General features: G+C 35.5%; 2 protein-coding genes and 1 long non-coding RNA gene across 10 annotated transcripts in view; 1 reads left to right on the top strand and 2 right to left on the bottom strand.

Annotated features, from left to right (window-relative positions):
• Positions 1–5549, bottom strand: part of LOC124154044 (spectrin beta chain) — a 217393-nt gene extending 211844 nt beyond the window's left edge. For 3 of the 7 annotated variants that reach the window (XM_046527531.1, XM_046527527.1, XM_046527530.1), the window contains exon 1: positions 5439–5549. The gene's annotated coding sequence lies outside the window, so the exon portion shown is untranslated. The remainder of the gene's footprint in view (positions 1–5438) is intronic. The other 4 variants (XM_046527534.1, XM_046527535.1, XM_046527532.1 and 1 more) reach the window with 3 other exon arrangements.
• On the top strand, positions 205–15839 carry LOC124154047. The gene is made up of 3 exons (XR_006863815.1): positions 205–364; positions 603–732; positions 15752–15839. It is a non-coding gene; the product is annotated as an uncharacterized LOC124154047 (long non-coding RNA).
• LOC124154046 (putative ATP-dependent RNA helicase DHX57) overlaps positions 9425–27619 on the bottom strand; it is a 42675-nt gene continuing 24480 nt past the window's right edge. For both annotated transcript variants that reach the window (XM_046527538.1, XM_046527537.1), the window contains exons 14-20: positions 24668–24918; positions 24154–24289; positions 23356–23542; positions 20077–20301; positions 15722–15898; positions 14879–15112; positions 9425–9777 (exon numbers count right to left, since the gene is read on the bottom strand). In XM_046527538.1, coding sequence (XP_046383494.1) covers positions 9634–9777; positions 14879–15112; positions 15722–15898; positions 20077–20301; positions 23356–23542; positions 24154–24289; positions 24668–24918 — 1354 coding nt within the window. In that variant the 3' untranslated portion in view covers positions 9425–9633. The remainder of the gene's footprint in view (positions 9778–14878; positions 15113–15721; positions 15899–20076; positions 20302–23355; positions 23543–24153; positions 24290–24667; positions 24919–27619) is intronic.

Raw genomic sequence — 27619 nt, 5'->3', positions numbered from 1 at the left:
ACTTCCATTACACGAATTTGGAACGTAGGTAGGGAATGGAGGAAGTCACCGGAAATATATCAGAAAATTATGATGAGTGCCATCTGAAATAATACACTCCATGGAAAATTAAAAAATGTTGCATACTCAATGAAATGAATGTTGTTACTAGGTGTGGGTTGTTTGTTTTTTGGTTTTTCGCTTTCTTCAGTTACTAAGGGGGTTTTATAGGTTGGAGGGAGGAGTTATCAAAGATTACGTGCTCCAACATCATCTAGCATTCATTGTGTACCTTTTAGTGTTTTATAATGTTAGATGCAAATGATCCTGCAAAACATGTCATTGTGGTAGTGGTAGACCACAAACGTTACATCATGTGATGATGGTGTGTACTTAAATGACTAGAAATGGCTTACCATTCAATTTGTTAAATTAACATGATAAAATTTGCAAGGCAGACTGACTGCATACTCTTGCATCAAATTTAAAAACATGATGATATTACATCACTGCATTAATATTTCGATTGGATTGCTCTTTACGCTTAGTAATGCAACATTCAAGTGTTACTTGAGTTATTTTTATGGTGAGTGCTTGTGGCTAAAGTGGTGATTTTATTCCAGATAAGGCAATATTGGTAACTCTGACATGGACGATATCACGGAAACCTCCGAAGAGAGATGCCTCTGGAAATAGCAGTGACACAGGACCATAATTTAAGCGATCCCTTCCACTGAACGAGCCCATTCTTCGGTAAAGTAATACTTCCACATTGCTGCATTAAAGGCGACAAAAACATTCGCTCTTCCTCAGCTGGTTTTCATACATCGAGACGTACTTATCTACAGATAATAATTATGTGCACATGCAACTATATTCAGACACGACAAGCGGAAAATACGAAGCCATATTTGTAGCTACAAAGAGATTTCTTATCAAAGAATGATTCTCCATAAGCAAAAAATTAAAGCCAATCCAGTATTTCGTTAAAGATAAGGCAAATAAGTACAAATGATTCACAACAACACCACAGCTAACCTCAATGTAGGTTGTAGTTCTTATTTAAAGGCTATTTAAAATTACGGCTAAATTGACCTTCGCAGACGAGTTTTACCTACATAAAGCATGGTGTACAATCATTTAGATACAGAAATGAAGCTTTGCTATAAAATTGGCAGCAATCGTAAACCAATGCTTTTTACCTAATTAGAATAAAAGGAACTAGGCAAATCGCGTACCAATGGAATTCTGTGATGCTTTATTATGCACTTAGCGGCAATTTACAATGTCTCACGAAGCTTACGAAGAGAAGTTGAACGATCATCTCAAAAAATGGAGCATATTTTCTTTTAGAGGTTCTTCGATATTTCCATTGCAATGGGGATTAATTTTAATCTATAGCTCTCAAACGGCAGGATAAAGGGCTAAAGGGATACTTCATTCGACTGACTAATAGTGTTCCTCGATCCATCTTCATTTGTTCGATGGCCGGCCTTGTTGGCGCCAGATTCTAAAAAATTATAATTGCACAGATGGTTTTAGCTGTCAAGCCGTTTTTTGGTACAAACAACTCTTGGAGGAGAGAGGAGTTTTAAGCATACATAACCTACTGAGTACTATGCAAGGATAATTATAGAGTGTATTTTTAGCATAAAAACAGCTTAGACTTATGGCCCAAAAATGTATATTATGCAGTAGATTCCTTATAATTTAAAACTGGCTGGCACAAACTGAAATGTGGAAACTGCTAGGGCCACTATTTCGGCAAAACTTATGGATTTTTAAGAGCAGAGGAAATTAATACTTATGTCCAGGAATTTTTCAAATCCGATTTTTCTGATCTGAACCTTAAGACACATTAGGTATAGTAGTAGCCTTAAACAAAAAAATCAGCAAAACATAAGGGAAGGAAGGAGAATATAGGCTTTTAAAACAGAGCCTACAAAGAAACATGTTTGTAAACACATAACCTTCCCTAAGCCACCCACCCACCTAGTAATCAACCTCTCACCCCCATAACCCTTAATGGTCAACCCTCCTCTCCATTCAACTTTTTTTCCAGACTTACCTGAGATATTAGTTGAAAAGAACTCCCCACTCTTTACATCACAATAAGTCCACTTCCTAACCAACCTCCAGCAGTTTCCATGAGAAGCTTTTTGCCATCCCTCCAAGGGCCATACAAGTTTACCTCCCGACTTTTCAGACCTTCAAGTTGTAGAATGGCCCGAGGGCCAAAACCTGAGTGCTTCTATAAGACGTGAAATTGACTAAGCCAACAAGCAATCATACAGAAGTACAAACAACATGTGATGAATTTATAATAAAATCTCTCTCTTTTGAGGTTGAGTATGAGAAGAAATTTACTAAACCCCGATTTATTGTTATTTACGAGACATTTAAAAAAATAATTCGGATACTACAAAAATAGGTAGATAAAAGGTAATGGAAATAGAATATTAGTTTATTGAGCAATTAGTAGTAATGTGAATAGTTTAGTTTCTTAACGAGAAAAAAATATTACGAAGTTTCACAGTTTCTCAAGCATTCTGTTTTTCTTTCATCCATTCCTGATTTCTCAAAAAAATATTTTATAAATCAAAATTAAAATACTACTCTGGCGGCTGTGATCCAGGGACATGTGTGGTCTTAGTGCGAAAAAATCATACGTATTTTCAAATTGAGAAAAAGAAAATTTCAAAAGAGTAAAAAATGAATATACAGTTTAAATAGGGCACGCAGATATTTAAAAAAACATGTGATTTTATGAGGGGTAATTTAATAGTTAGCATTGCTTCATTTCTCTTCGGACGTTGCCGAGGAAAAAATCGGCAGAACAAAAAAAACTGTGTAACAGAAATAAGGAGCGGCACGGTACACTATGGACAAGAAACTGGCATGGAAAATAATCAAGAGGAGAGTCAATAGGTGTGACCGATAAGGCGCAATACAGTAAAAAAATCGCCGTTGAGAAAGCTGCACTGAACCCTATATCTCTTGGGAATTGAGGCAAAGATCACCAGAATCAAGCAAAAATAGGAAGCCAGCCACCAGTCTCATAACCTAGTGACCACAAAAAGAGGTTTTCGATCCACTGATCCGCTGAGGCACTTCAAAGAGACCTTCGATGGGCAGCATGGGATTCTTGGTTGCCCTCTCTAACAGAAAGGTCCTCGCCCATACACTCGCGGTGGGCACTTCAACCACAACACTCCGTCCGTCGGATGAGACGTGAAACTTTGTTCTGCTAGTTAAAAGTATACAAATTCCGACACCGGGTTTCTCTCCATAAATCCTTCCCTACCCTTCCATCATGGGACAAATGACATTGATTATCGCTCGCCTCCTCCAAATTCCATAAATCCACCATTAAAACACGACAGTTCCCAATTACTGTCGCAGACAGTATATGCTGTATATACCTTCCAACATAAATTCATCTCTTCGTAATGCAACCTGCGACGCGTGCTTGATACTGCACTCTCCACACACAAAAGTGTCAATATATTTATCGGAAAATGACGTTGTTTAAGGTGTGTGCCACAGTCGTTCAAATAAGATAGGATGAGGAAGGCAAATAAGATATGTATAAGGGAAACAGTTCACTCCAAAATGATAAGCGTAACTCTTGCGGCCAAGGTTCTCTTCTGAAAGGCTTAAATTCGAGAATTCACTTACATGATACAAAATTCAAATTCATTTTTGAATATTTCTATAAAAAATACAACTTAGCGCAACGAATCAGCGACCTAATTAAAACGAAAAATTTCCATTAATTCAAATGACAGCTCTGATCCATCGCATTCACTTCTTAAGACTTTCTACATAAAATTGGATTGTCAATGCCATAAATCATCGTAACGGCCTAGAAGCGTGTTTTTATTTTGAGGCGCTAATGCACTTTAAAACTTTCCAGATCTTTAGGCCTTATTTGAAATAAAATTAAAAAGTTGCGACCACATTATTTTCTCGTGCTCCTTGACCAACCTACTGAGTAGGTAAAATAACAATTTTGAAGACCTCGTTACGAAGACAGATAATCAAAGAACGACTACTACATAACATTAAGTTGACGAATAGAGTAAAATAAAAATTAAAAACGAATGCCTCGAAGACTTGGGCAGCATCAGGACAAACGGCTGCATCACAAGAGGATATTGATCATAGCGCTCTTAGCCAGGAACACGGTCAAATGCAATACAACCTATCACACATACCGAAACACAAATACACGGGTATCAGAAGCAATATATACGACGAAAGTTTCTTGTAATACATGGTGAACTGGAACAATCAAAACAATCGAGCAAAGGTCAAACACGTACTAAATATTTGAAAGAATCGTCCGTTAATTCCGCAGAAAACTTTACCATTCAACAGTAAATTGTATCAATGAAACATCAACATAACATTCAAAATTTATACCATGAAAATCAAGAAATGGGCAAGTAATAAAAAACGATACCAAGAAAAAGCTCCCCTTGAGTATAGTCAACCTGGGTATCCACCATTAATGAATGACGGACTGGCTACGCCCCTATCTATCAGTGCCTCTCATAAATCAACACCTTCGAATACATCGTAGGATTAAGTTTCCAAAATACTTCGAATTCATACAATGATTTGTCAAGTTCAGTCCCACGCACGCCGTAGTTTAAAAGAGCAAATTCGTGTTGACTGAACGACATTGTTCGAATCAAAATAACCTAACCGCAAGTATATGTACTGAGTAATAGAAATTTTTATATAAATTAAAACAGAAATCTAAATAAAGTTTCCAAAATATCCACACACAACCGAAAAATCCAGCTCTAAACAAATGTAAACAGTGTCCGTTGACCGCCTCAAGAACGAAAAGCAAAACAGTTTTCCATGTAGTATCATGAATAAAAACCAAAGAAAAATGCAGACTATTTTCATAAAATTATATATCACGACGAAACTAAGTCACACTAACAAATTACCGATATTTGTGACTTGATCATCACCGTAGTAATTAGTAAGGTACCATTACAGGTTGCATCAATGACCCATTTCCATATCAGAAACAATAATTTATATAAAAGTTTTACAAAATTATCACGTCTTGCATTAATCATTAACTATTCATTATAACTATAAATCTCGGATATGATACATATACTTGGACAGGAACCCGTCGAGCAGTACCAAAACGAAAGTAAATTTTGTTAGCATTTAAAGAACTAAGATCTTAACGATGAATTAAAATTTGCTCATGCCTCTTAAATAATGCAGTTTTAGTTGTTTCTGGATAAAGAGAGAAGACTTGGTCCCAGCAGAATCAAATTAAACGAACAACATGCGAGAGACAAACAATTGAAATATCAGCCGGCCATACTTATTCACTGCTATTTTAGTGGAGTCGATATGCTGTGTCAATCCGACTTCTAACCAATACCCAACATACACAATCGAAAATAAACAATAATTAAGCTTACCAATTCAATAAAGTCAGCTTCACTCCGGGTAAAGAACACTAACACAACTGCATACAGAAAAATACAACTACTTCGAAGTGACCTGACACCAAAGCCCAACACCGCTTCCTCAGCCGACGCTTTGGCATCATGCGCACAAAAACCTAGTTCCATGCAATATATTTCTCTCACTGTCATTATATTTCACTACTTAATTTAATTATAATAAATATATTGAACACATATTTAACACATTTAGACTGCTTCATGATCTATGATTTTTCTTAATGATGGGAAACGTTTTAATAGCTACGCGCACGAATATATGTCGTAGATGATGTCATCGCTGGTTTGGCATGTATGAATGAGGCTTCGAAAATGAATTTTAGTCCGAGGTGGGCGTGGCAGCCTTTTCAAAAGTAATGTTTACTGTCATGTAGCCATGGAAAAAATTCATTTGGAGCACCCCGTAATTTTAGACATTGAATTAATTATTTCGGTGGTGGTGAGAAATACATAAACGCCGGCATATATCTCGAGGAATTCTAAAAAAGAATCACTACAAAAAACCCTAAATGAAACTAATAATTTAATTTTCTGTCGCTCTCATAACTCGCATGACGAAAATATACTATCTAAAGAAACTATCAAAATTAAATCCTCTGAGAAATTAGCCCTATACCAAATTCAATCCGTTTAAAGGGAAATAAAATTATTTACTGCATCACCTTCCCCCATCAAAATTTAAAATAAGTTTCTTTTAGTGTTGAGAAGCATGTCACAAAGTTGCAAATTACAATGTTCACATTCACAAATCTTCAATTCAAGAGTGGTGAAAATCAATTACGAATAGTATTCTAGAGAAAATTAATTATTTATCATTCTATTAATGTATAGGTCCAATGCAAATGTAGATTATTGTCTTCCAAGCTGCCTCAGATAATATGCTCTGGGTTAAATATTCATAAGAGGCATCAGTCATTATTAATAGTAAAATGGCCATTTATATAAAATATTAAAACTTAGATTAAAAGTCATAGTTCTATATCCATATCCACTCAAAAGGACTCATTCACAATTCAGTCCTCGAAAGGATATAATTACCAATAACTCCGACAAGTGGTCATCTCAGAGAAAAATACATACCTATGCAAAGGTGATCTTCTAAAGACAAGCGTGAATGTAACTTCAGGGAAACCTCAAATTGTAGTTACCTCAGAAATACCACATATTTACTAAGTTTTTTGAGTTGCTTTAGGTAAACATCAAATGTCTCAGTGGTGACTCAAGAAAACATCAGAATGTTCTCTAAGCACTCTCTCCTTTGATTCAAAAATCCTCAGGACACATTTTCTACATGCTCAAGCAATGGCCGAAACCAACAATCTCAAAGAGGTTGACAAAGTGGAAAAATATAATTTGTAGGATGAATTTCCCTGTTATACCACATGTTTACATCAAAAGGGAAGAGGTGAACAACTCTAATTACTTAAAAGATGAGACATAGTTTTACCTCTTTGCTTACCCTTTAATTTTCTCAAACAATTCCTGTGATCCAAAACATATTAAAACAACTTTTCCCAAATACTAATTCCAATAAAATTATCTTCTTAAAACGCTCATTTAACAGAAAAAATGTATAATCACTCAAATCAGTGATTGATCCAACTTCGTAAAAATATTGAATATATATTTTACAAGCCTACTTCCTAATCAATCACCTCTACTAAAGGTCTGAATGAACACAATACATGAAAATGCATGAGCAAAGGTGTGACTTGAGAAATAGTTTTGGCAGACCAGACCATATACAAATGCAATAAACAAATAAGATCAGTATTTATATTCTATGCATTATTCATAGAATGTGAGTGGCCATGCAGTGAGTTTACTGCATGGATGTATTAAGCAGCCATAATTACAATTAAGAATGAGAAATATGTGAAATAGCACATGATTTGCTATTAACCTAACTAAAATGAAGTACCTACAAAGGAGGCACTGCCTTTCATGGAACAATATATCTCAATTAAGCTCTCTCAAATTGTGGCTAATAAGATAATGTGGAGATGATTATTGTGATTTTTCAAGTTGTCCACCTTGTCAATCCGTCTCCATCTCACCAGGCACATAATGGCAAAATTCATGCAGAAAGTTGCCGACTGAAATTCAAATAAAACTCTGATATGGATGACAGACACACAGGACATCACATTACCTGAGCCACACCTGATTGGCCCACTCTAAAGAATCATCCATCCCAAATCAAAAATCATTCAACAAGTAAACAGTCGCATCATATTGAATAAGATATAACCAGACAGTTGTCTTAACTCCTCATTTGGTGGGTTACGGATAGTAGGAAGTATTGCCCCAGAAATGCATCTCAGTAGCCCTGTCGAGGTTGACAAAAGCAACTTACTGCATATGCACCATGTGAAAGCTCAATACCTCTGAAACCAATACAGGCATCCCCCGAGTTACGTATGTCTCGACTTACGTAAATCCGTACTTACGTAAGCGATAACCGTATTTCAAATGATTACGTTAATTTTCGAATGCGAGCGCGAAGAAGTATATATTCGCTTGTACAACCTATGGTAGAAAAAATATCGAATAGTTATAGTTTTTTACGTGCTAAAAATAACAAAGTGACCCATTTTTGTCATTCCTCGAAGGAAATTTCGTTAATTTCTGTAGAAAAATCGCTTATAAATCCCAAGTCAATAATCAACGTGAAAGTTTGCAGTTCTAGCGATGGATGTGGTGGCGTATGTGGTTGCGCTCATTCCTGTACGATACAACTTGTTATACAGCAATCTCTGAAGCGCCAACGCAAAGGTTCGACTTGCGTAAATTTCGACTTACGCATAGTCTGCCGGAACGCATCTCTTGCGTAACTCGGGGGATGCCTGTATATTAAATGGCTATTCAGGTTTCATTCTTGCCAACACATTTCTTTAGCACTATTTCCCAATTATAAACAGTTAAAGACACAAAAAGGACTCACTCCTGATTCCTTCTTACTTTCTTCAAAGAAACCAGAATCTCACTAGATGAATTAGCAATGGGTTTTCAATGTTTGCCAGCCAATATGCCACTTTGGTGTCAAACTTTTTCATCATATCACTGGCATTGGTCATAGAATACATCAATCTTTCCACTCACTTGGGACTATGGTCAAATGTAACTACTATCTCAGAGCTCACTAAAAGAGTTGTGAATAAGATATAAAACAACAGTGTAAGGTGTTTCACTTTGTTGTCTAACAGATTGGACTAACAATAAGCTATTTAGAGGGACAAAAGCTGTAATCGCCAGTGAAAGACAGTTGTGGACTATAGGCTGATCCATATCCTATAAAGGTATATGAAAATGGCCAATTTTTACAGGGTCGATATTTTACTATGCAGTAATAATACTGTTTAAAATATAAGTTAGTATGAAAAAATTTTTGGCTCCTGCAATAGATTCACAAAGGACTGGTTGAAAGATCAGCTATCAGCGACAATGGTACAACATTATCATCCAGCTATTTCAGCTGTCATTCTGCTACTTTTTGTCAATTTTAGAAGGATTATCTTCTCCTGATGTAAAGAATTTTTTGATACAAACAGATTAGAGCAAGCTTTGCTATCCAGAACAACCAGATTAGAGCAAGCTTTCCTAACCAGAATATCACTGACATAGTATTTTGGTAATGGCTGAAAGTAAAAATTTAGAAATAAACAAGAATACAAATTTGATGCAACCTAAGGTTAAGTAGATGTATGCAGATGGCCAACTACCTGTTTTGATCCTGATGCATTCACAACGTAATATTTAGGTAAAATTTGTAAACATGCATATGCACATCTTATGCTTATAAATAGGAGAGGTTCTTTCTCTGTTTTCTTGAAGACGTTCCTCAAACAAGATGAAAAATGTGATCAACACCTAACACCTGGGATGATTAAAACAAAATTAATATAACTATCAAGAAACAGTAAAATAAAGAACAGACTAAATACAATAAAATATGTTATGATTTAATGACTCAATATTAAATGTTTTACCAAAAACAAATTGATCATCATATACTGATGCATAAAAATCCAATTATAAATATCAGTAAATTCTGGAAAATCAACAATATCATTAATAGATAGAAAATAACAAAGGGAGGCCTGCTCCATCACATGGGAAACTGTATAAATATATTTCAAAATGCTGAGCATTAATCATTTGTCATGAGAGACACAATAGTAGCAATTATCTTTCTTCCATTCTTGTGAGTAACGAGATTTAACGTTGGATCCTCAATTTTCTCATCAAGAAGTTTCAACAATTCTATCCTGATGGTCTTCAAAAGCTCTGCCACCTACAACAGAAACAAATCAAATTTTAATCCATAAAACAAAATCCAGAGTCATAGTAAATAAATATTCCATTCATCATTGATCATTACTTTATAGCATTCCTTCATAAAAGCTGCAAAATAACTGTTCAACACCAAAATTATCTCTGAACTGTATTTATTGAAAGAAAGATGCTGCCCAGCAAGAAGCAGCTTTGGTAGGGATGGAAGTTTGATGGTGCCAAATATTGTGAATAATGAAGAATAATCGCAGGCTTTTCTGACATATAGAATTCTGGAAGGTTACTCGGGATTTGCACCAGGTTAGGTTCTCCATCACAGCCGACATTTTGATGGACAACTCGTGCATTGAAATGTAGGCTATGATGGAGAACCTAACCCAGTGGAAAACCCAAGTAACCTTCAACGATCATGAATAATACAGCCAAGCTTTTAGTTCAGTATACAAATGTCCCAATTTTACTACTGCGATGATATTTTTGAGGAAAGGTGCATTGCCATAATCAAAGATGACTTTTCTTCTCTCCACTGTGGTGGAATAGGGTGGTTTCCTATTATTTTTTTATTGCCTTAATCGAAAGATTATTACTCCTGGAGTACGTCTATTCTGTCTACAAAAACGGGCCATGAGAATAATTGCTCATAAAGGCTATAGGTCTCCCAGTAGACCAATATTTAAAGAATTGCTTGTACTACCCATTCCGTGTGTATATATATTGTCAACTATTATGTATATAAAGAATAACCTGAAAAATTTCACTTTCAATAACAGTGTACATAGCCATAACACTAGATCGCAAAGTGATATTCATCACAATTTTGTACGCACCAGAGTTACTAAAATGGGGCCCACAGAAATGGGCATCAAACTTTTTAACAAATTACCGAAGGAGATTAAAAATGTAAATAATTCTAATTTGTTTAAAGCCAAGTTAAAAAAACTACTTCTGGCTAAAATGTATTATTCAGTTGATGAATACTTAGGTGATGAATTTTAACTCTTTATGTTAACAGGTAATTATTCCTGATTAATTATGTATATCTGTATTTTTCTGTATTTACATGTATTATTGACGTGCCTTATATCTTGACCATTGCGAATGTACTAGATCGTTGGGCAAATAAAGATATTATTATTATTATTATTATTATTACGTATCTCACGCTTTTAGATTTTTAAATGATAATATCTATTTTTCGCAATTAAATGAAAAGTCAAAATTTTCAAGCGCGCGAAAACGCGACGCGTTAGTAGGAATGATGGGAAATCTCTCCGTACGTCGTATTTCTGGTTCCCCCTCCGCCCGGTGAGGTGACCTTGAGGCGAGGCTTAGCGCTGATACGTCGCAGGCTGCCAGCGGGTAGCCTAGTGCCCTGCCGCCTGGTAGCGCTTGGCTTAAATAAGGATTATTAATACCTTATCAAACGAGGAAAACTTTCCGACCTTAGCCAGTTTTAATAAGTGATTATTAAGACATGTTTCCCTGAGCTCTAGGCCTTATGCATGCATTGGTAACCTCAGACGATGTATAACACCTATCTTCTCGTATAGAAACTAGGTCCCTGTGACGTCACGTGGAGTGGCATCGCATGGGCGCCAATCTGGCCCTTTTCAAATGAGGATAAAAATGGACCATTGCCATTCGTCTACACCGGTATTTCTAAAACGAAATAATTTGTATATTATGAATACACTAATGGTGGGTAACGAATCGCAATTATTGCCTTTTGTTTTCTTTGATGAAGGAAACTACCCTATTATGTCTACATTAAACTCAGGTTAGAGGCAGCTAATGTTATGGCTTGCTTCAGTTCCAGAAGATGCCCAATCATTTGAAAAAGGGAGTTCCATCTTTTGGGTTCATCCTGAATGAGCATAGAATAAGAAGTGGTGAAAATAATTTTTTGATTGCTGGTGCATTGATGTATTCAGCCAGGGGCCCACGCATATGCCATTTTTTACTATTATTTTAATGAAAATTTCGATCCTTTATCAACTTTGACACGTCATTGCAGAGCTGTCGTTAGGGCATAAAGAATCAAAACTGATACCAAGGGAAGCACGCATGCTTGAGGTCTTCCAATTCGTGATGATCTTTCGATGAGCGGAATGGTTCGGAAGCAGTATCTCAATGCATAACGGAAGGTACCCCTGAAGTCCATATATTTTCCCGCCATTTTCAATTTTTTTGAGGGGTTTCGTTGGGGAAAACCACGGATTTTCGGATTTTTCCCCCCAATTATTTTTGGTTCCCCACATAGAACGATATCTTTTCACCACTCTAATCCGCAAATTTGATGTAGTTCGTCATCTTGCCAAAAACAGCGCTGCAAGCACTAAACGACTTGAGTCCTCCAGGTTTTTCCGAGTCAACTACCAACGATGTGCGTGTGATAGTGTATGGTGCGAAATTCAAAGTATTACAGGTATTCGAGATCGTACTTTGTGGATTATTATTCCAGATCTCGAATATCAAATACTTTCAAGTATTCGAGTATTCCTGGATACTATTCGTGCATCTCTAGTAAAACATCAAGTCATTGACACAACTTAAAATCCATTCAAAGTTATAAATTAACTTAACCCTAGAAGTGCACACTGGGGTCCAGCGGACCCCATAACTTTTAAATTTTTTTAATTTCAACCCCCTGATAGTTCTTGACTATTAATATAGTAAATATCAATAAAAGAAGTGTTTCTTGTACAAATATGTAAATATAAGTTATTTAAACATATTAAAATGAAAGTAAAACAATATTATTCATTCTAAAGACTTAAAAATTCATTAAGAAAGTCACCAATCCTACTTTTATTTATTCTTACGAAGGTTTTAGATGTACAGAAAAATAGTTTTAACAGCTTAAGTATTACATTGCGTACTTCATGTAAAAAAAGTTTCATATTTTTTCTTTCCATAAAACGTATTAATTTTAACAATTGAAAACAACAAAATTTTCCTGTGTATTTTTTTTTAAATTTTTTCACAAATTTCAGTAGGACTTCCTATGGCTCCAAAATGTATATTACTATTATTTATTTTATAGGTAAAATATAAGTTTTTAGAAAAAATGCTTTGTTGTTAATTTCTCACTCCAGTACAGGTAGTACACAGATTACTTCGGTGCTCATCACACATCGGAGCGCGGCACGATGAGCATATAATTCTTGTTTTTCTGTCTCTATTCCTTGGGCATAAGCTGCATCGTAATTTGCTTTGAAGGATTTCAGGTTTATCAATTGCTGATATTTCAATTTTTAAAATTTCCGTAATGGTATTCCTAATTGAAGAACGCAGGTTTTTTTTCAAAATCCGTTGATGCAAATGAGGTTTGATGAGTGACAAAGCCAAGTTTTTCAAAAATGTTCTCCGATTTGTTTTTTCATTACTGTCAATATGAGAGTAAAGAACCATTGCGTTTATACCAGCTTGGTCTAGCATGCCATAGAAAATCTGCATTGGCCATCGAAGGGTTTTTCTGGCTGTTGTACATTCATGACACAGTTGATCAAATGTGTCTGTTCCCCCTTTAGTGGCATTATACATGCAAATAATCTCGGGCTTTCCATTTTCTTCATTTATAGCTCCATCCAAATGAAAAGATGACAACAAAAGCACTATTTTATTTCTTTTCGGTGTGAAAGACACCAGGGTCATGTCAGGGTCAAAGGCAAATCATGAAGATTGAACAACAGCACTTCTTGTAAAATCCACTGGAATTTGACGCTTGTTTTTACGAATGGTGCCCACCGTCGTTATTGAATAATATTTTAGCATATTCTTTACAAGCTCAACTGAAGTGAACCAATTGTCGCACGTAATATGTTTATTCGCGCCATGAATTGGTGTTGACAATGTCCGTACATAATATGTCGGAACAGTTTCATCTGGATTGATAACTACTTTTCCTATGTAAGGACAGGCATTTACCATGTCAAACGTTTTTGCATCATTCATCATTACAATTTTTATGCCATATTTATCTGGCTTTCCTTTCATATATATATCCGAAAGGGGCAACGGCCTCGAAAACCGAGAAGTTTTTCCATCTACAGTACAATACTCGTACTCATGAGGAGTGTAATATTTCTTGCAATTATCAACAAACCCTTCCCAAATTTCACGAAATGGTGCAAATTTATCGATCGTTCTGCGCTGCATTCTCGTGTTTTTATCATCAAAACGTAAGGTTGACAGCAAAAACAGGAATTGGTGAAGAGACATGGTGCATTGATACAACGTAGATCCAAACTCAGTTGACCACAGTTCATACAAATTTGTGTTGCACGTCTTCTGCACCCCAGAAAAATATAGAAGTCCAAAAAAAGCCTCAATCTCCTCAACATCTACATCACCGTGGTACGATTGAGGAATTGTGACATTTTGATGCTGCCGTTGTATTTCCTCATTTGTGTGCGTCATTATTTTATTTCGTAAAGCGCTATCCAACAGTAATTCCCAAGCTTGCCGGGGAGTTTTGAAGTCGCGCACTGCTCCTTTTGGTCCAGGCTGACCGGAAACCAAATTTAGTTCTTTCTTTCGATCTCAAAATGATTTCAAACGTCAATGTTTGATGAATAGTTTACTATTATGAGTAATATATGTTCAAAACTATTACTCTAAAATCCATTCCATTGAAGTTTGTTCGTACGTCTTTCACTCCAAAATTCCTAAATTATTTTCAAAAGAGGAAACCAAGATATTTCACAAAAAAAGTTGATGTCCTCAAATATCCCAAAATGATAAAAAATGATAGATGGAATTTTAATTACTTTAAACGTATAAATACGATTATAACAAATGTACTTGCAGCAAAAAAGGCAATAAACAAATGTGTTAAATTTTTTTCGCAATTTCAAAAACATTTCATGAAGTGCACACTGGGGTCCAATGGACCCCAGACCATTTTCAATATTAAATTATAAAGCAATAAGCGCGTTGAAAAAATCACCACACACTAGAAACTTTTACTAAGATATAAAAGGAAATTTACATTGGTATGAGCTTTCAATATTTTGTGCATTACAAAAGTAACAGCAAAGAAAAAAACTCCTGGGGTCCACCGGACCCCAGTGTGCCCTTCTAGGGTTAACAGTTCAACTTACTATTTGCCTTTCAACAGACAGCTTGATCCAGCCATCTTCCAGGGATATAATAAATACCCCTTGATTAAGCTCAACATTCAGCTTGCTTCCAGTGAAGAGCACAAGAGGTAGCACTGGGACCATGCTGCAATCTCGGATGAACACTCTACTGGTTTTAATTTTCTCATGGTACACTAAATAAGGACTAGGATAGTCATTTGCTGAGTAGTTCACAGAAGATGGATGAATGAAGACCTACATTTAGAGAAAATTTACATAAATACAACAAAAATTAGAACTCAATGGCTATGAATATACATATATAGTTTGTTTTCTGTGTTAGAAAGTTTGCTGGCATTCTATCTTTATCTAGGGCAATTAAAAAGCTTCAAAATCAAATCTAAAGACTTCAATCAAATACTTCTTTAAGATTCATCAGCCACACGCTTCGCTACAGAAAGATTCTAAAAAATTGTATCAGCAGGATTCATTTTCAAATCACAATATTTATTCTCTTACAACTATTAATTTTAAGTACTAAGGCAACATTTTCAAAATATGACTCCTCGATTAGTCAAATAGCATGAGCGATTTAGTCCAAAACAATGAGTTTTTTTACATTACTTATAACATATATCAATAAGATTATGAAGAATTAAACACAGTAGTTCCTTGAAGTATTTGAACTGGTACCCCATCTCCGGAAGGCAATACAAGTCAATAAAGCCTATTATCATACAGTAAAAAGATATAAAATGAAATGACTGAATGGTCTCTGATGTTACAAACAATTATTTCTCCTTATTTATGCATGATGTGCGCAATATTTAACCATTTGCTGGTTGAGAGAGCTGCTATACTTACATATCCATCTTCTTTTGTCTTGAATTTCAGTTCATCAGGTTTTGGAGCACGGGGGATCGCACCACCTGTGCTCCGTGCATACAACTTTTCCGGAGTGAGAATTTTAACAACATTAGGATAAAGAGCAGCACATAATATTGCTGCCAAGAGCTTGCTGTTGTCTCCATTGGCATTTAGCTGAAATGCAGCAAGATGTTCAAACACAAAATTACAAACACAAAGAAAAGGAAATGTACCTAGGTAAATAAGTTCAAAAGCTTTTTTATGTTCATCATGAGACTATCATAATGTTAGGTACAATGATCCACTGATGAATCATGGAACACCAAGGTGGAAGAATAGAAAGTATGATTTAAGAATCAAAATTATCACCACAATTTGCTAAGCATCTACCTGAAAATGTGCAATGCAGTGATTAAACACTTTGGTAATAAAAGATAAAGAGCATATAGAGGAAAAAGGAAGCTGAAAATGTGGGAATTCTGTGCATCATGAAATCACATACATGCTCTCATAATTTTCTTACGTCCCTGTCCTCATCAACACTGGTCAAAAATCCTACCATTGGTTTGTCTTGGGTCCACTCAAGTTATATTATCATTTAATCTTTTTATGCTGATGCAGTTCTAGTTCTCATTTTCATTACCTGTCCATATTAAATGGAATGAAAAAAATCAGCTTCATGACATTTCACAGTTTGTTAACAACTGACCAAAGTTTTAACTGTTATATGGTCATTATCAACCTTCACGACTGTAATAACCTTGATGATGAGTGAAACCAGGGTCGATTATTAAAACTGCAAAATGTCATAAGACTTAAGAGTTTCATTTCATAAAATAAGGAGTTTCCAAAGTAACTGCAGCCATCATCAAGTTGACCTATTCCAAATAATTTCTTCTTTTCTCTTTTTTCTTTCCTTTTTTCTCACTCTTTTTTGCACTTCCTCATCACTCACTCAGTCAATCAATTTCATTTTCACCATTCTTCTGTTGAACATATTTCTTCCACTCTTGATTTTTCAGTTGATGTCACTGTCTGTGCCTCACAGCTATAGAAAAGCATGCTCCAGATATAAATTCCAATGAATTTCTTCATAACTTATAAGCTTATAATGTTTGTTTATCCTGATGTAAAAAACATATTTTCACAGAATATACTCTCTTTACATAGATATTCTATATACAATTTCTTTTGCTGGTTTTTTCGCTTTCAAGATAACAGAATTCTTTTAAAACAGAGGGTTTTTGTTTGATGAAATTTATGGCCTTTTCCTGCTGACATATATCAATTGTCCTTTCCATATTGACCAGAGCCTTCGTCGATTCTTTTGGTCTCAGCTTTACTGCTATGTCTTCACAAAATTGCAGTATGATAACTTTTCACATCGGATATTCACTTCACAAGCCTTCCCTATTTTGAAATTTAGGCTTCTATCTCATTTTTTTCTGTTTTGCTTTACTCTTAACTTCCTTTAATGAAAGAGTGGCTCCGTTGTATAAATCTTCCAATATTCCTTCCATCTCTTTACTTAGCCTTCTTTTTCAATCATAAGGTCTCCCTTTGTGTTCATTAGGGCATTATATCACACTCCCTTCCTTGAATTATTTCCACCTGTAAGAAGTTTCTACTTGACCATGTAAAAGATATTTTTAATGTCTTTGAATACATTCTTTATCCAAATTCCTGCAGCTCTTCTCCCCTTTTGACTAAAGAATCATTCTTCTTCAGTAGGTCAGGAAGATATTCATGATTCATTATCTATTTCCGAGGAGAAATAACATCTCTACAAAATTTATGATTCATAATGACTTACTGGGAAAAAACATCAACTAAAAAACTACAGAATAGACTCAAGATTTGAAAAATTTTTGAGCAAGGTAAATTTTAGGTATAACATGGGTGATGTGGGATAGGATTACACTCACATAAAGGGCAATCCATTTTTTTAAAGGATGGTACTATGTACCTCAAATCACTGAAAAGAAAAATTGTGTGTCACGAAGTAATTATAGAAATTGGAATTCATATTGTGCATCTGAGGTGCCCTTCCAGCAAGCATGGGGTACAACAAAACTAAAATAAAATGTGAATAGCATGATAACTGCAATGGACAAATGAAAAGAAATCGACCTATATGATTTATTTTTTTTTTCAGAATTTTCTATATAATTTAAAGCAGTTAATAAGGTAATAGCCTCACTCTAACTGTATAACAGTGATTAATTCTGTGGTTGGCAGAGGTGGACACTTGAGCAAACAGATTATCACAAAACAGCACTCAAGATATTTCTCCGTTTCTACCAATGCTGTAAGCCAAAGATGAAGAAGACAATCTCCAACTATTGAGAAAATTAACGAAGTAAACTCCCGATTACCCTTGTGCAGATAATCCAATTTACGGACTACCCACACATGAGTTTACCTTTACTTCAACGTTTTCAGGAATCTTTATGAAAACTAAAATGGGATGCATAAACACCAGGATTATTGTATTAACAGTAGACTTTTGTTAATATGAACAAAGTTATTAGGAAGTTCTTGTTCTTATAAAGTAAATCATTGGTGACAATGAAAAGGCTAATCCAATCTACAGAAAAAGAAATATTAGAAAATTTTTTGTTATTACAAAATTACAAACCAGTCCCGGTCCTGGCATGTTATAAAATTAGCTTTATTATGAAGATCCACAGGTAAGCAACAGCATTTTGGGGACTTACACAATGCTGCATCATAATAATTGTGCTACATTTAAGTTCTCCTCATGCACTGTGCCCGAGAGCTTCAATTACAGTTCTTTATTCAGTAGGAAACACTTCAGTGTCCTCGTAACATCATATAATATTCATTCCTGTGGAATCATGGTGGCCCACTCATTACCAAATGTAAATTGGCCATATGAAAAGTCCTCTTCTGATGAACATTTGACATTCAGAGAGAAGAAAATTTGAAAAATTTAGGTGTGCCCAAAATTTCCAAATTGGAGCCTATGAAGTAGACCGATGTGAAGCGGTGTGGGGTAGAGGAACTCTCATTTTGGGCACAGTCTGAACAAAGTATCAATTAATCCATTGTGAAGTCAGGAACTTGTTCAGTGTTTTGCCCGTTCTTCCTACATGCATGCAGCAAATTATATTCAGCTTCAGCAGTGTCACACGCACAGCTAGATCAGTTCGTCACAATTGTGAGTTAATGCAACATGTAATGCAGTGTTGCGTTCTGCAGGATAAAACACTTTTTTATGTCTATCATTGGTTGATAACTTACGAACAAGGTCTCAGAAATGCATCTTGTTTGCATACCTACGTATTTGTTCATAATTTAATCACATACATCATCCACATGACTCCGCAATTCCGCAGTGTGACTATAAGTACAGGAGATTGAAGAGACAAAGAATTTTGCCAAGGCATGTTTCTTGCGATGATTCTTAAAAGAAATGCTCTCATGGAGTTCGTTATTAGGAATTTCCAGTTTTTTGGTCCAGTACACTTTGTAATAGTGAGAGTTTACTGTATATGCTAGAAAATACAAAGCTTCTTCTTACATTAGAATTCCTCTTGGGAAACATGATTATTTTCTGTGCGTGCTGACAAGAAATGTCTCAAGTATACTTCTGCTCTAGTATTGCAGAGGATGATGAGCAATGGAAAAAAAAACTCTTGATTGGTGCATATTGCCACAGCATATTATGTGCATGTAGTTTCAAGTAATTAGTCACAGTGATGGGGTCTACACAAGAACAGTTTGATGTGGAAAAACGAACAAATTATTTTGGGCAGCAATGTTAGATCTGCAGTGTGCACAAAAAGTGAGGAATACTGAGCTGTGTTGAACCAAAATTTATAGTATTTAAAAAAACTCAAACTTTTACAAATGAGAGAACCACTTTTAAGAATGGATTCCACTGGTATAAATGAATTAAAAAATTATTTTAACAACCATCAAAACTCAGAATGCCTCATGAAAGACACTATGGATTGAGATGAAAATAAGTACCAATGGCATGAATTAAAAAGCATGAAAACATGTGGGATAAATTTGATATACATGAGCTACATTTTCAGTCCTAGGATGGTTCCTGGAAAATCAGGACCCATCAATTGTATCAATTGATGCATCAAATAATAGTTTCTGCTTAAAATTTACTTTCAAAAGTTTGTGCGACCAAGAAAATAACTCCATCACAGATTAGCACCAAGAACATGCAAATCCCACCTGCATTTAATCATCATTTTCAATCAAAATTTTCAAGCAAAAAATCAAGTCTCAAGTAATAAGTATTATAAAAGGAAATTATTTTGTAAAAAATATTTTTTAATTTACATAAAAATATATAAATGAAAAAAACCAACCTCCTGTCCAGTAAAGGAATGAATCTTATCTATGCCTGAACGGGCCCCTCGCTTCAACTGTCTGAATCCAACATCACCTTCAGGAACAAAGCCAATGCTCACTAACAACTCAAGTAGCTGAAGCTTCATTTCCACCAATGTTTGCAAAGTACGTGTGGACAAATAATTTTCTTTGGCAAATACAATTCCTGCATACTTTCCATTCTCACATGCTTTTGTCCAAGCCTATGATGATTAAAACAAATGTAACATTTAAAAATTTGATTTTTGAACAAAAATCTGATAACATTGTACAAAATTTAATCCCAAAGTTTAATTCATTAATAAATACCAAATACCCAAGTAATTTAAACTAATGGATTAAAATGGCTCCAATAGAATCAAATTGAAATAAAAGAAATTGAGTGCATACATAATTTCACTTTGGACTTATAATTAACAATTCATTTAAGAGAACAATTTACCACTTACACCCAGTTAAATCAGGGGCTTATGATCTCACTTGAATATCATGATAGATACCAACAAAATACAACAATGACATGGCAAATTTAAAAATGCATAATCTTTTGTAAGAGCATTAGAGAATTTTTGAACCAATCATGATGATTATGAATCAGTGAAGATCAATGACATTGCTATAATTTGAACAAATTCGATTATTCCTTTATTATAAAAGGAAATTAGATTTGTTTTAAAGGGAGATTTTCAGAAGTTAATATGAAATAGAAGAAATTAAAGCAGAAATATCCAATTATGGTAAACACATGACTAAAACCAAAATACCGTATATCTCCGAATATTGTCCCCTTCTGAATATAGTCCGCCCCCCTAATTTTGAGGCTTCAGCTTTGGGAAAATTTTAAGAAATGCGTTAGAATATAGTCCCCCCTTTACTTTTACCACAGGTATTTTTTTAAAAAAAGGGGGGACCTTATTCAGACAAATACGGTAATTAGTATATAATTCATACATGTATATTCAAGCATAAAAATTCATAATCAGGCTTAAATATATTATACTGAAGGGTTGGTTTGGTTTTTTGTTCAACCACTTCTTGAGCTTAGGACTTGAATCCGAACTGAATCCAAAAAGAATCTGTACTGAAATAGATTAGCACAAAACCTAATTTTATAATTTTTCTATCACTCTATATACGGTAGAAGATCAATAATCTGGAATGCTTGGGACCAGACGCATTCTGGATGAACGATATTTTCAGTGAATAGATCAGTTACCTGAACGTAGGCAACAATGAAACACATTATTTTTTTCCGGGAACGTTCGTTGGCATCAGCATAAATTATGCTTTGTTGAGTTTGCAACGCGCACACGTCGCGAGAATGAATTGACGAGAAATAGGCGGTTAGGAGTGAAAAGATAACAAAGAAATATGGTTGATTTCCAACAGTATTAATACATTTAATATCCAAAGTAAGCTTTAGGAGCACAATACATAAAATACTAAATTGCCTGAAGTTAATGTACTCTTGCCGTTGGGAAGATGCCGGGCACGAGAGAGTTCCTTCCTTGTCCGAGGTCAGTAGCAGAGAGAGCGAGCCAGGCGGCTTACAGCCGGCCACCGTGCTCGAAGCAGGCGTGAGAGGGGAGGTGTAGGCAGAGGAGGGGAAACAGGTTTCACACTGACGTTTCACCTTACAATTGGGTAGGTGGTGGCAGAAATTAATTGAAGTTCACACATGGCATAAAGAGGGCGACACCATTGGTGTATTCACTACAAATTGTGAGCACTTCACAAGACGCGAGGATCAGCGGCACGCGTGGATCAGGCAGGCACGACGCACTCTGGTGCTTTCGCGAGAGTTGCACTCAGGCGCTCGCGAAATCGTCTCCTCGCGATGAAGTCTCGGAGGGATTAAATCTCGGAGGGATTGAGTCTCAGAGGGATTGAGAAAGTGCCCATTATGGCACAAGTTAAGGGTCAAGTAATGATAAAAATTCAATCACATTCGTACAAGTTAATACCGTAAATAACACCCCACTGTGATTTTTAACTACTAAATTTAATATTAAAAGACTCTGCTAATCTTCTAAGGGCGGCAAACGTGAGTACCTATTTGGAAAAACTACTTCGCTTTAACTTCATAACCAATCTTCGAATAGCCTGTATGACTCGTATGGAGAAAGACCCTTCAGGCTGTTGATGACTGACTTGAGAACATATTGCAGGGTGTTTCTCTCATGAAACTGCTCATCTCAATCCCAGGTTTCAAACACAGGCCATTAGGAAGGATTAAAAATGTTTTCAGATTGTCTATTGGTGGAAATGGATCGACATATATGATAAAAACTACTGCACTCGAAGCAAATGACTATTTCACTCATGTGGAGAAAGTGGATTTTCCAAAAAAAAGAAAACTTCTGATTGGAAAAGGGTGCTTTTATCTGGGAAGAAACACTTTTTAAACAATATGCTGATTCTTACTGCTGCAAACTGGGAGAGTGCATGTAGATAAAAAAATGTCCGTATAGAATTCCTCTTAATGATGGTTGGAGCTAATAGAACGAAAATTCATACTTCAAGGAGAAAATTAAACTATTGTCATTACGTGCTATGTAATTTTCATAAAACTGCAGATCTCCTCCGATAGACTTAATATACAGAAGTAATTTTGGGCGTGCAGCACACACAATGTAAACCTCATCTCACTTCCATTCCTCTCCAAAACCGGAAAGTTCACGGAATACACATCTTACATTGATGCCGTGAATTCTTTTGCATGAAATCACCACATCTAGGTATCCCAAGTCAGCTAATGAAATATTTTGCAGAAGAAAACAGCAAATTGGCCGATTAGGTCACGTGTGGTTAGTGTGTACAGGGCCATGCTCTGGGAGGGCAATTAAACCACTTAGATAACCGTTTTTTCGGCGATGCAACTTTAAAAAATGGAAATTAAAAAAAATTCAGTAAAATCTTCCATTGTTCAGATCATTCTGTTATTCAGATTTCTGGATTATCGATCTTCTACTGTACTTTGAATAGAGTGATGTCATAAATATAATCACTTGTAAAATAATTTGAAGCGTTACTACAGGTATTTTTCGTAATACCTGAACAAAACTCAATAATGGCTCTTGAAAATTGAGCAATGAAAATGAAACACTTGATTAATAACCAGATATGACAACCTAAATTGACAAGAGCAATAAAAGGATGCACCTTCACCAATATTTAAGATAAGTTACAACATGGCAGACCATATGTATACACTGTAGAGAAACCAATATTTACCTGCATATGGAGAATTAACTTACTTTGTAAGCCTTCAAAACAGTCAATTGATCACTGTTTCCTGTGGAAAACTCCAACTTCTTTGCATCTGCTTCTTCCTTCTTTGCAAAAGGTGCGACAAATGGAGACTTATAACTAAGACAAGCTGCAATTGTCAGTGCCGAATCCAAGCAGAAAAACATGGCACCAAATAGCATCAATTTCCCAATTCTGCAAGACAAAATTTCACATAAGATTTCAATAAAAATGTCTCAATGTAAGCATAAAAAACAAGAAAATTGAGGGCAAGAAAAAAATTGGAAAGCACTCAATTCCGGGCAACTCATATTGAAAGGGTGCACAACTATGGTCACAATACTTCCTCTTCACCAGAATTAAAGAGTCCATAAATGCATAGGTGAAAATTTGATTGTTGATCAATGGATTTGTTTAACCTCAAATCCATGGTTTAACTTCAATTTAGTCAAGATGTGGTGCAACAGTATGACATGTTAGCAGAAGAAAAGATGATTAAAAAATGTTAACCATGTACATCAGGGTGTAACAATTCTGAAAAACAAGTTCCTATCATTGAAGCACCTAGCATCGCCTCTCCTAGGTTTATTCACCATAATTCTATTTTACATTATATACATTAGGATTGTTTTTCCCAAGATCCCTTGTTCATTTAAGCTGATTATGTATTCATTTAGAGTTATCTAACATGAGAATGTACACATTACTCCTTTTATTTAATATTTATAAATGTTTCTGAAAGTATGAGATGATTTAATATCATTCAATTCCCAGTTATTTGTGGCATTCAAGATTTGAACATATACCTCACATCCACAGGCAACGCAGCTAAATGTTGGCCCAAAGGGGTAAGTTCATTAACTTCATCAAGAGCTCCAATGTCCTGCAGCCTCATCATTGCATTATTGATGCTTTCCTCTAATGGTGGTTCCAGGGTCTGACCTGAAAGGAATCAAGGGCTGTATTACAAGTACAGAGGTCAACATGATGAAAAAATGATTCCAATTCAGCTTCCTTTACTCAGATGGAAGACCCAAGAAGACATTTCTATGATTATAAATACCGTATTTCTCCGAATATAATCCCCCCCCCTAATTTTGAGGCTTCAGTTTCAGGAAAAGTTAAAAATGGATTTGAATATTGTCCTCCCCTTTACTTTTACCATGGGCATTTTTGGAAAAAAGGGGGGGACTATATTCAGACTTATACGGTATGCAAGATAATAAATGAGCAGAAAAAGTTCTATTTTATTTAAGTTTTATTAAAGACTTTTATTTCAAACTCTAACTTTTATTTATTTTTACTGCTAATGTTACTTACCAAGAACATAATGTGGATCTTTCCCTTCAAATAATCTGAGAATCTTAATTCGAAGGACAAGCTGTTCCAATGGTACCCTCTGAAGAGCAGGAATAGGCTGGGCTAACAAGTTGTATTCATATCGATGCCTGGTATACAAGTGAATGCAGACACCAGGCATTACTCTTCCAGCTCGACCCCGCCTCTGCTGTGCATTTGCTCGTGATACCCAAACCAGCTCTAAACTCTCCATGTTCTTGTTTGAGTCGTACCTATTAACAATGGAGAAATATGTTCATGAAGAGTTAATCATGCAAATATATATGGATCATTCCACCTCTATTCAACCAATGTTTATCCCACAGGCTCACAGTTTTCAATGAAAATTTCAATATGGGTCCACATCCACCTCAAACTAAATAACTCTACATCATTTTGAGGATAAATTGTGTTACCTGTGTATGTATTTGCATTTTTTTGCCAAAAAATATCTGAGTCATTAACAGGGTTCCCACTCTAACTACATTATAAAATTCACGGTTTTTTCCAGGTTTTCACGGTTAAAATGTCATCAAATTCACGGTTTGCAGACAGGGCATTTTAGGCAGAAATATTGATAATGTAACAATCATCGGCCGCACGTTAAGTAAAAACGTAACAAACGCAACAGATGCCTTGAATGCACACGTAGCAATGACAGTGCTATCTCTCATGACGTCACCTATCGTTAGCAAAATTCATGTCCGGCTAAAAGGGTGTGAGTGGGAATATGAAGAGAGCAGGGTGGCAGGAAAGTGAATAAGTACCTGATATTTTGCCAGGATTAACGTCTTCTAATCGCAGGCTTAAGGTCAATGTGCTGTCATGGCACACACGGACCAATTAATAGTTGCACTTTCGAATACACGTGTGCAGGTAAATGTGTGGACATTGCCTATAAGTGAATGACCTTGAAACATGATTGAAATATCATTTTTCTTTTCTTTTAACCCGTCTATTGTTGTTCTACAATCAAGTTTGAGTGATTTTTAAGGTTATATGACGAAATTCACGGCTATTTCCAGGTCTTTTCACGGTAGACGAAATTCACGGCTTATTCACGGTTTTTAAGTTTTCACGGTTAAGTGGGAACCCGGCATAAAATTCCCTCTAACTCACCACCATATTGCCATTGAGCCATGATAAATGGCTTACTTTTAAAAATAAAAAACCTTTTCAAAAGACAAAGTATAAAAAATTCATTAAATGGCCTTCCCTATTATTGTTTAATTTATATATTAAAAAAGGGTTAATTAACTTTTCTCAAATACTCCATCTCAAAATTGGCCCTAACTTTACTTTTATAATCTAGACTAGAAATGGATTGGCCGACACACCAAGTATGAGGTATGGTTGAATGAAGTAGAGGTTTGGCCTACTGGCATTAGATGCATGAGGCACTCATATTTTCACTACAAACAGGATAAAAGTGAATGCAAACTTGCCATTCGATTTTTAAGCTCAATGTTTTAACCCCTCTGTATTCTGTCATGAAATGGGTCGAAAGTATTCCCTCTTGTCCCCCTCCACTCAACTTCTGGAATCGAAACTTAACTATGAGCAGCGGAGTTTTGATTAATGTAGTTTCCTCCCCGGGAGTAAAGCTTCGTCTGGGAATGAAACTAAACCTAGGCTTCATATTTTCATTTCCCTCTGGATCGAAATGAAAAATTTTCGTTTCATTTTACTTGCCAGCCCTGGTATCAAGAACTGATCGAATAAACTTTGTGAATTTGTGATCGAATAAAGTCTGTACTATGAAACTGGCTCGGGATGGTGGCGAGGATTTCAATTTGGTGCCCTTAAGCTGAAAGGGCCTGCAATGTTTTCAAGGCAATGGCCAGTGTCTTGCACAAGATTCCTTCAGTTTTCATTCATAACTTACAATAACGTATTGTAAGAGAGCATTGTCGGCATTTCTTGAAAACTCTTTTATATGTTCAATCTACTTTTTGTACAATATAATGATGTCATCAGATGGCAATGAAGGCCACCATACACCTGAGGAGCTGCAGTGCACAGCTAAATTTAGCACAGACAATGTAGTGTTCGGTCTGTCCACATGCACCAGAGTGACCTGATTGGCAGAGCCACAACTTCCGCTGCAGTAGGCCACAGCAGTGGCGGCTGAACACCTTTCCAGTTTCACCGCAGGCCGTGGCAGCTGACGCCTACTAAGTTTCAACTTTCTAATGGTTTTCTTTGACAAAACTATGCAAACACGAAACAGTGGAAACATTTTTTTATTAGCATAGGCAAGAGCTCGTTTTTGCTTCTCCAATCATTGCGTATAATTTTTTGTAATCATCAGATGACCTTATGAAAATTTTGAAAAAATTTCACCTATTCTAGCCCTAAAAATTTGTGGTCCTTATAATTACTCTGAAAGTAATTCATAAACGTAATTATTTGATATTCCGTGACTGGAATGTTATTCTGAAAATAATTACAGGAAAGATTTGAATACCTGATTTAAAATGTAATAAGGAATATTAAATGCATAAATGTGCTGACTAAATCATCAAAATGGCCAGACAAAATAAAGTATATTGACTTCTTGAATAAAACACATGTCACTGTTAAAAATAAAATTGAAACACTTAACCAATCATTTTGATGGGTGTTTGTCTTTTCAGGTAGACAGGTGGTATATACTCCATTTATATGAGGAAAAATTACATTATATTTTAACTGAATATGTATCATAAAAAATAAATAAAAGTCAGAAAAAATAAAGGCAACAAAAAAATTCTAGGCAATATGATGAAATAAGTAGAGGTTACCCGTCCAAATGACGGGTTTAGTGTTTTTATAGTTAAAGGTGGGACAGAACTACAGCAAAAACTGAATATGTAGTTCCCAAAGAAAAGGCAACCATCCAAAGGGAGGGAGAATAGACTCAAGATTTATAGAGAAAGCGATTTTGGTGTTTCA

Source organism: Ischnura elegans, chromosome 2 (assembly GCF_921293095.1).
Source record: "Ischnura elegans chromosome 2, ioIscEleg1.1, whole genome shotgun sequence".
NCBI classification, from domain to species: Eukaryota; Metazoa; Arthropoda; class Insecta; order Odonata; family Coenagrionidae; genus Ischnura; species Ischnura elegans.
The sequence above is the reverse complement of the archived record's forward strand: the minus strand, read 5'-3'. Positions and strand labels throughout refer to the sequence as shown.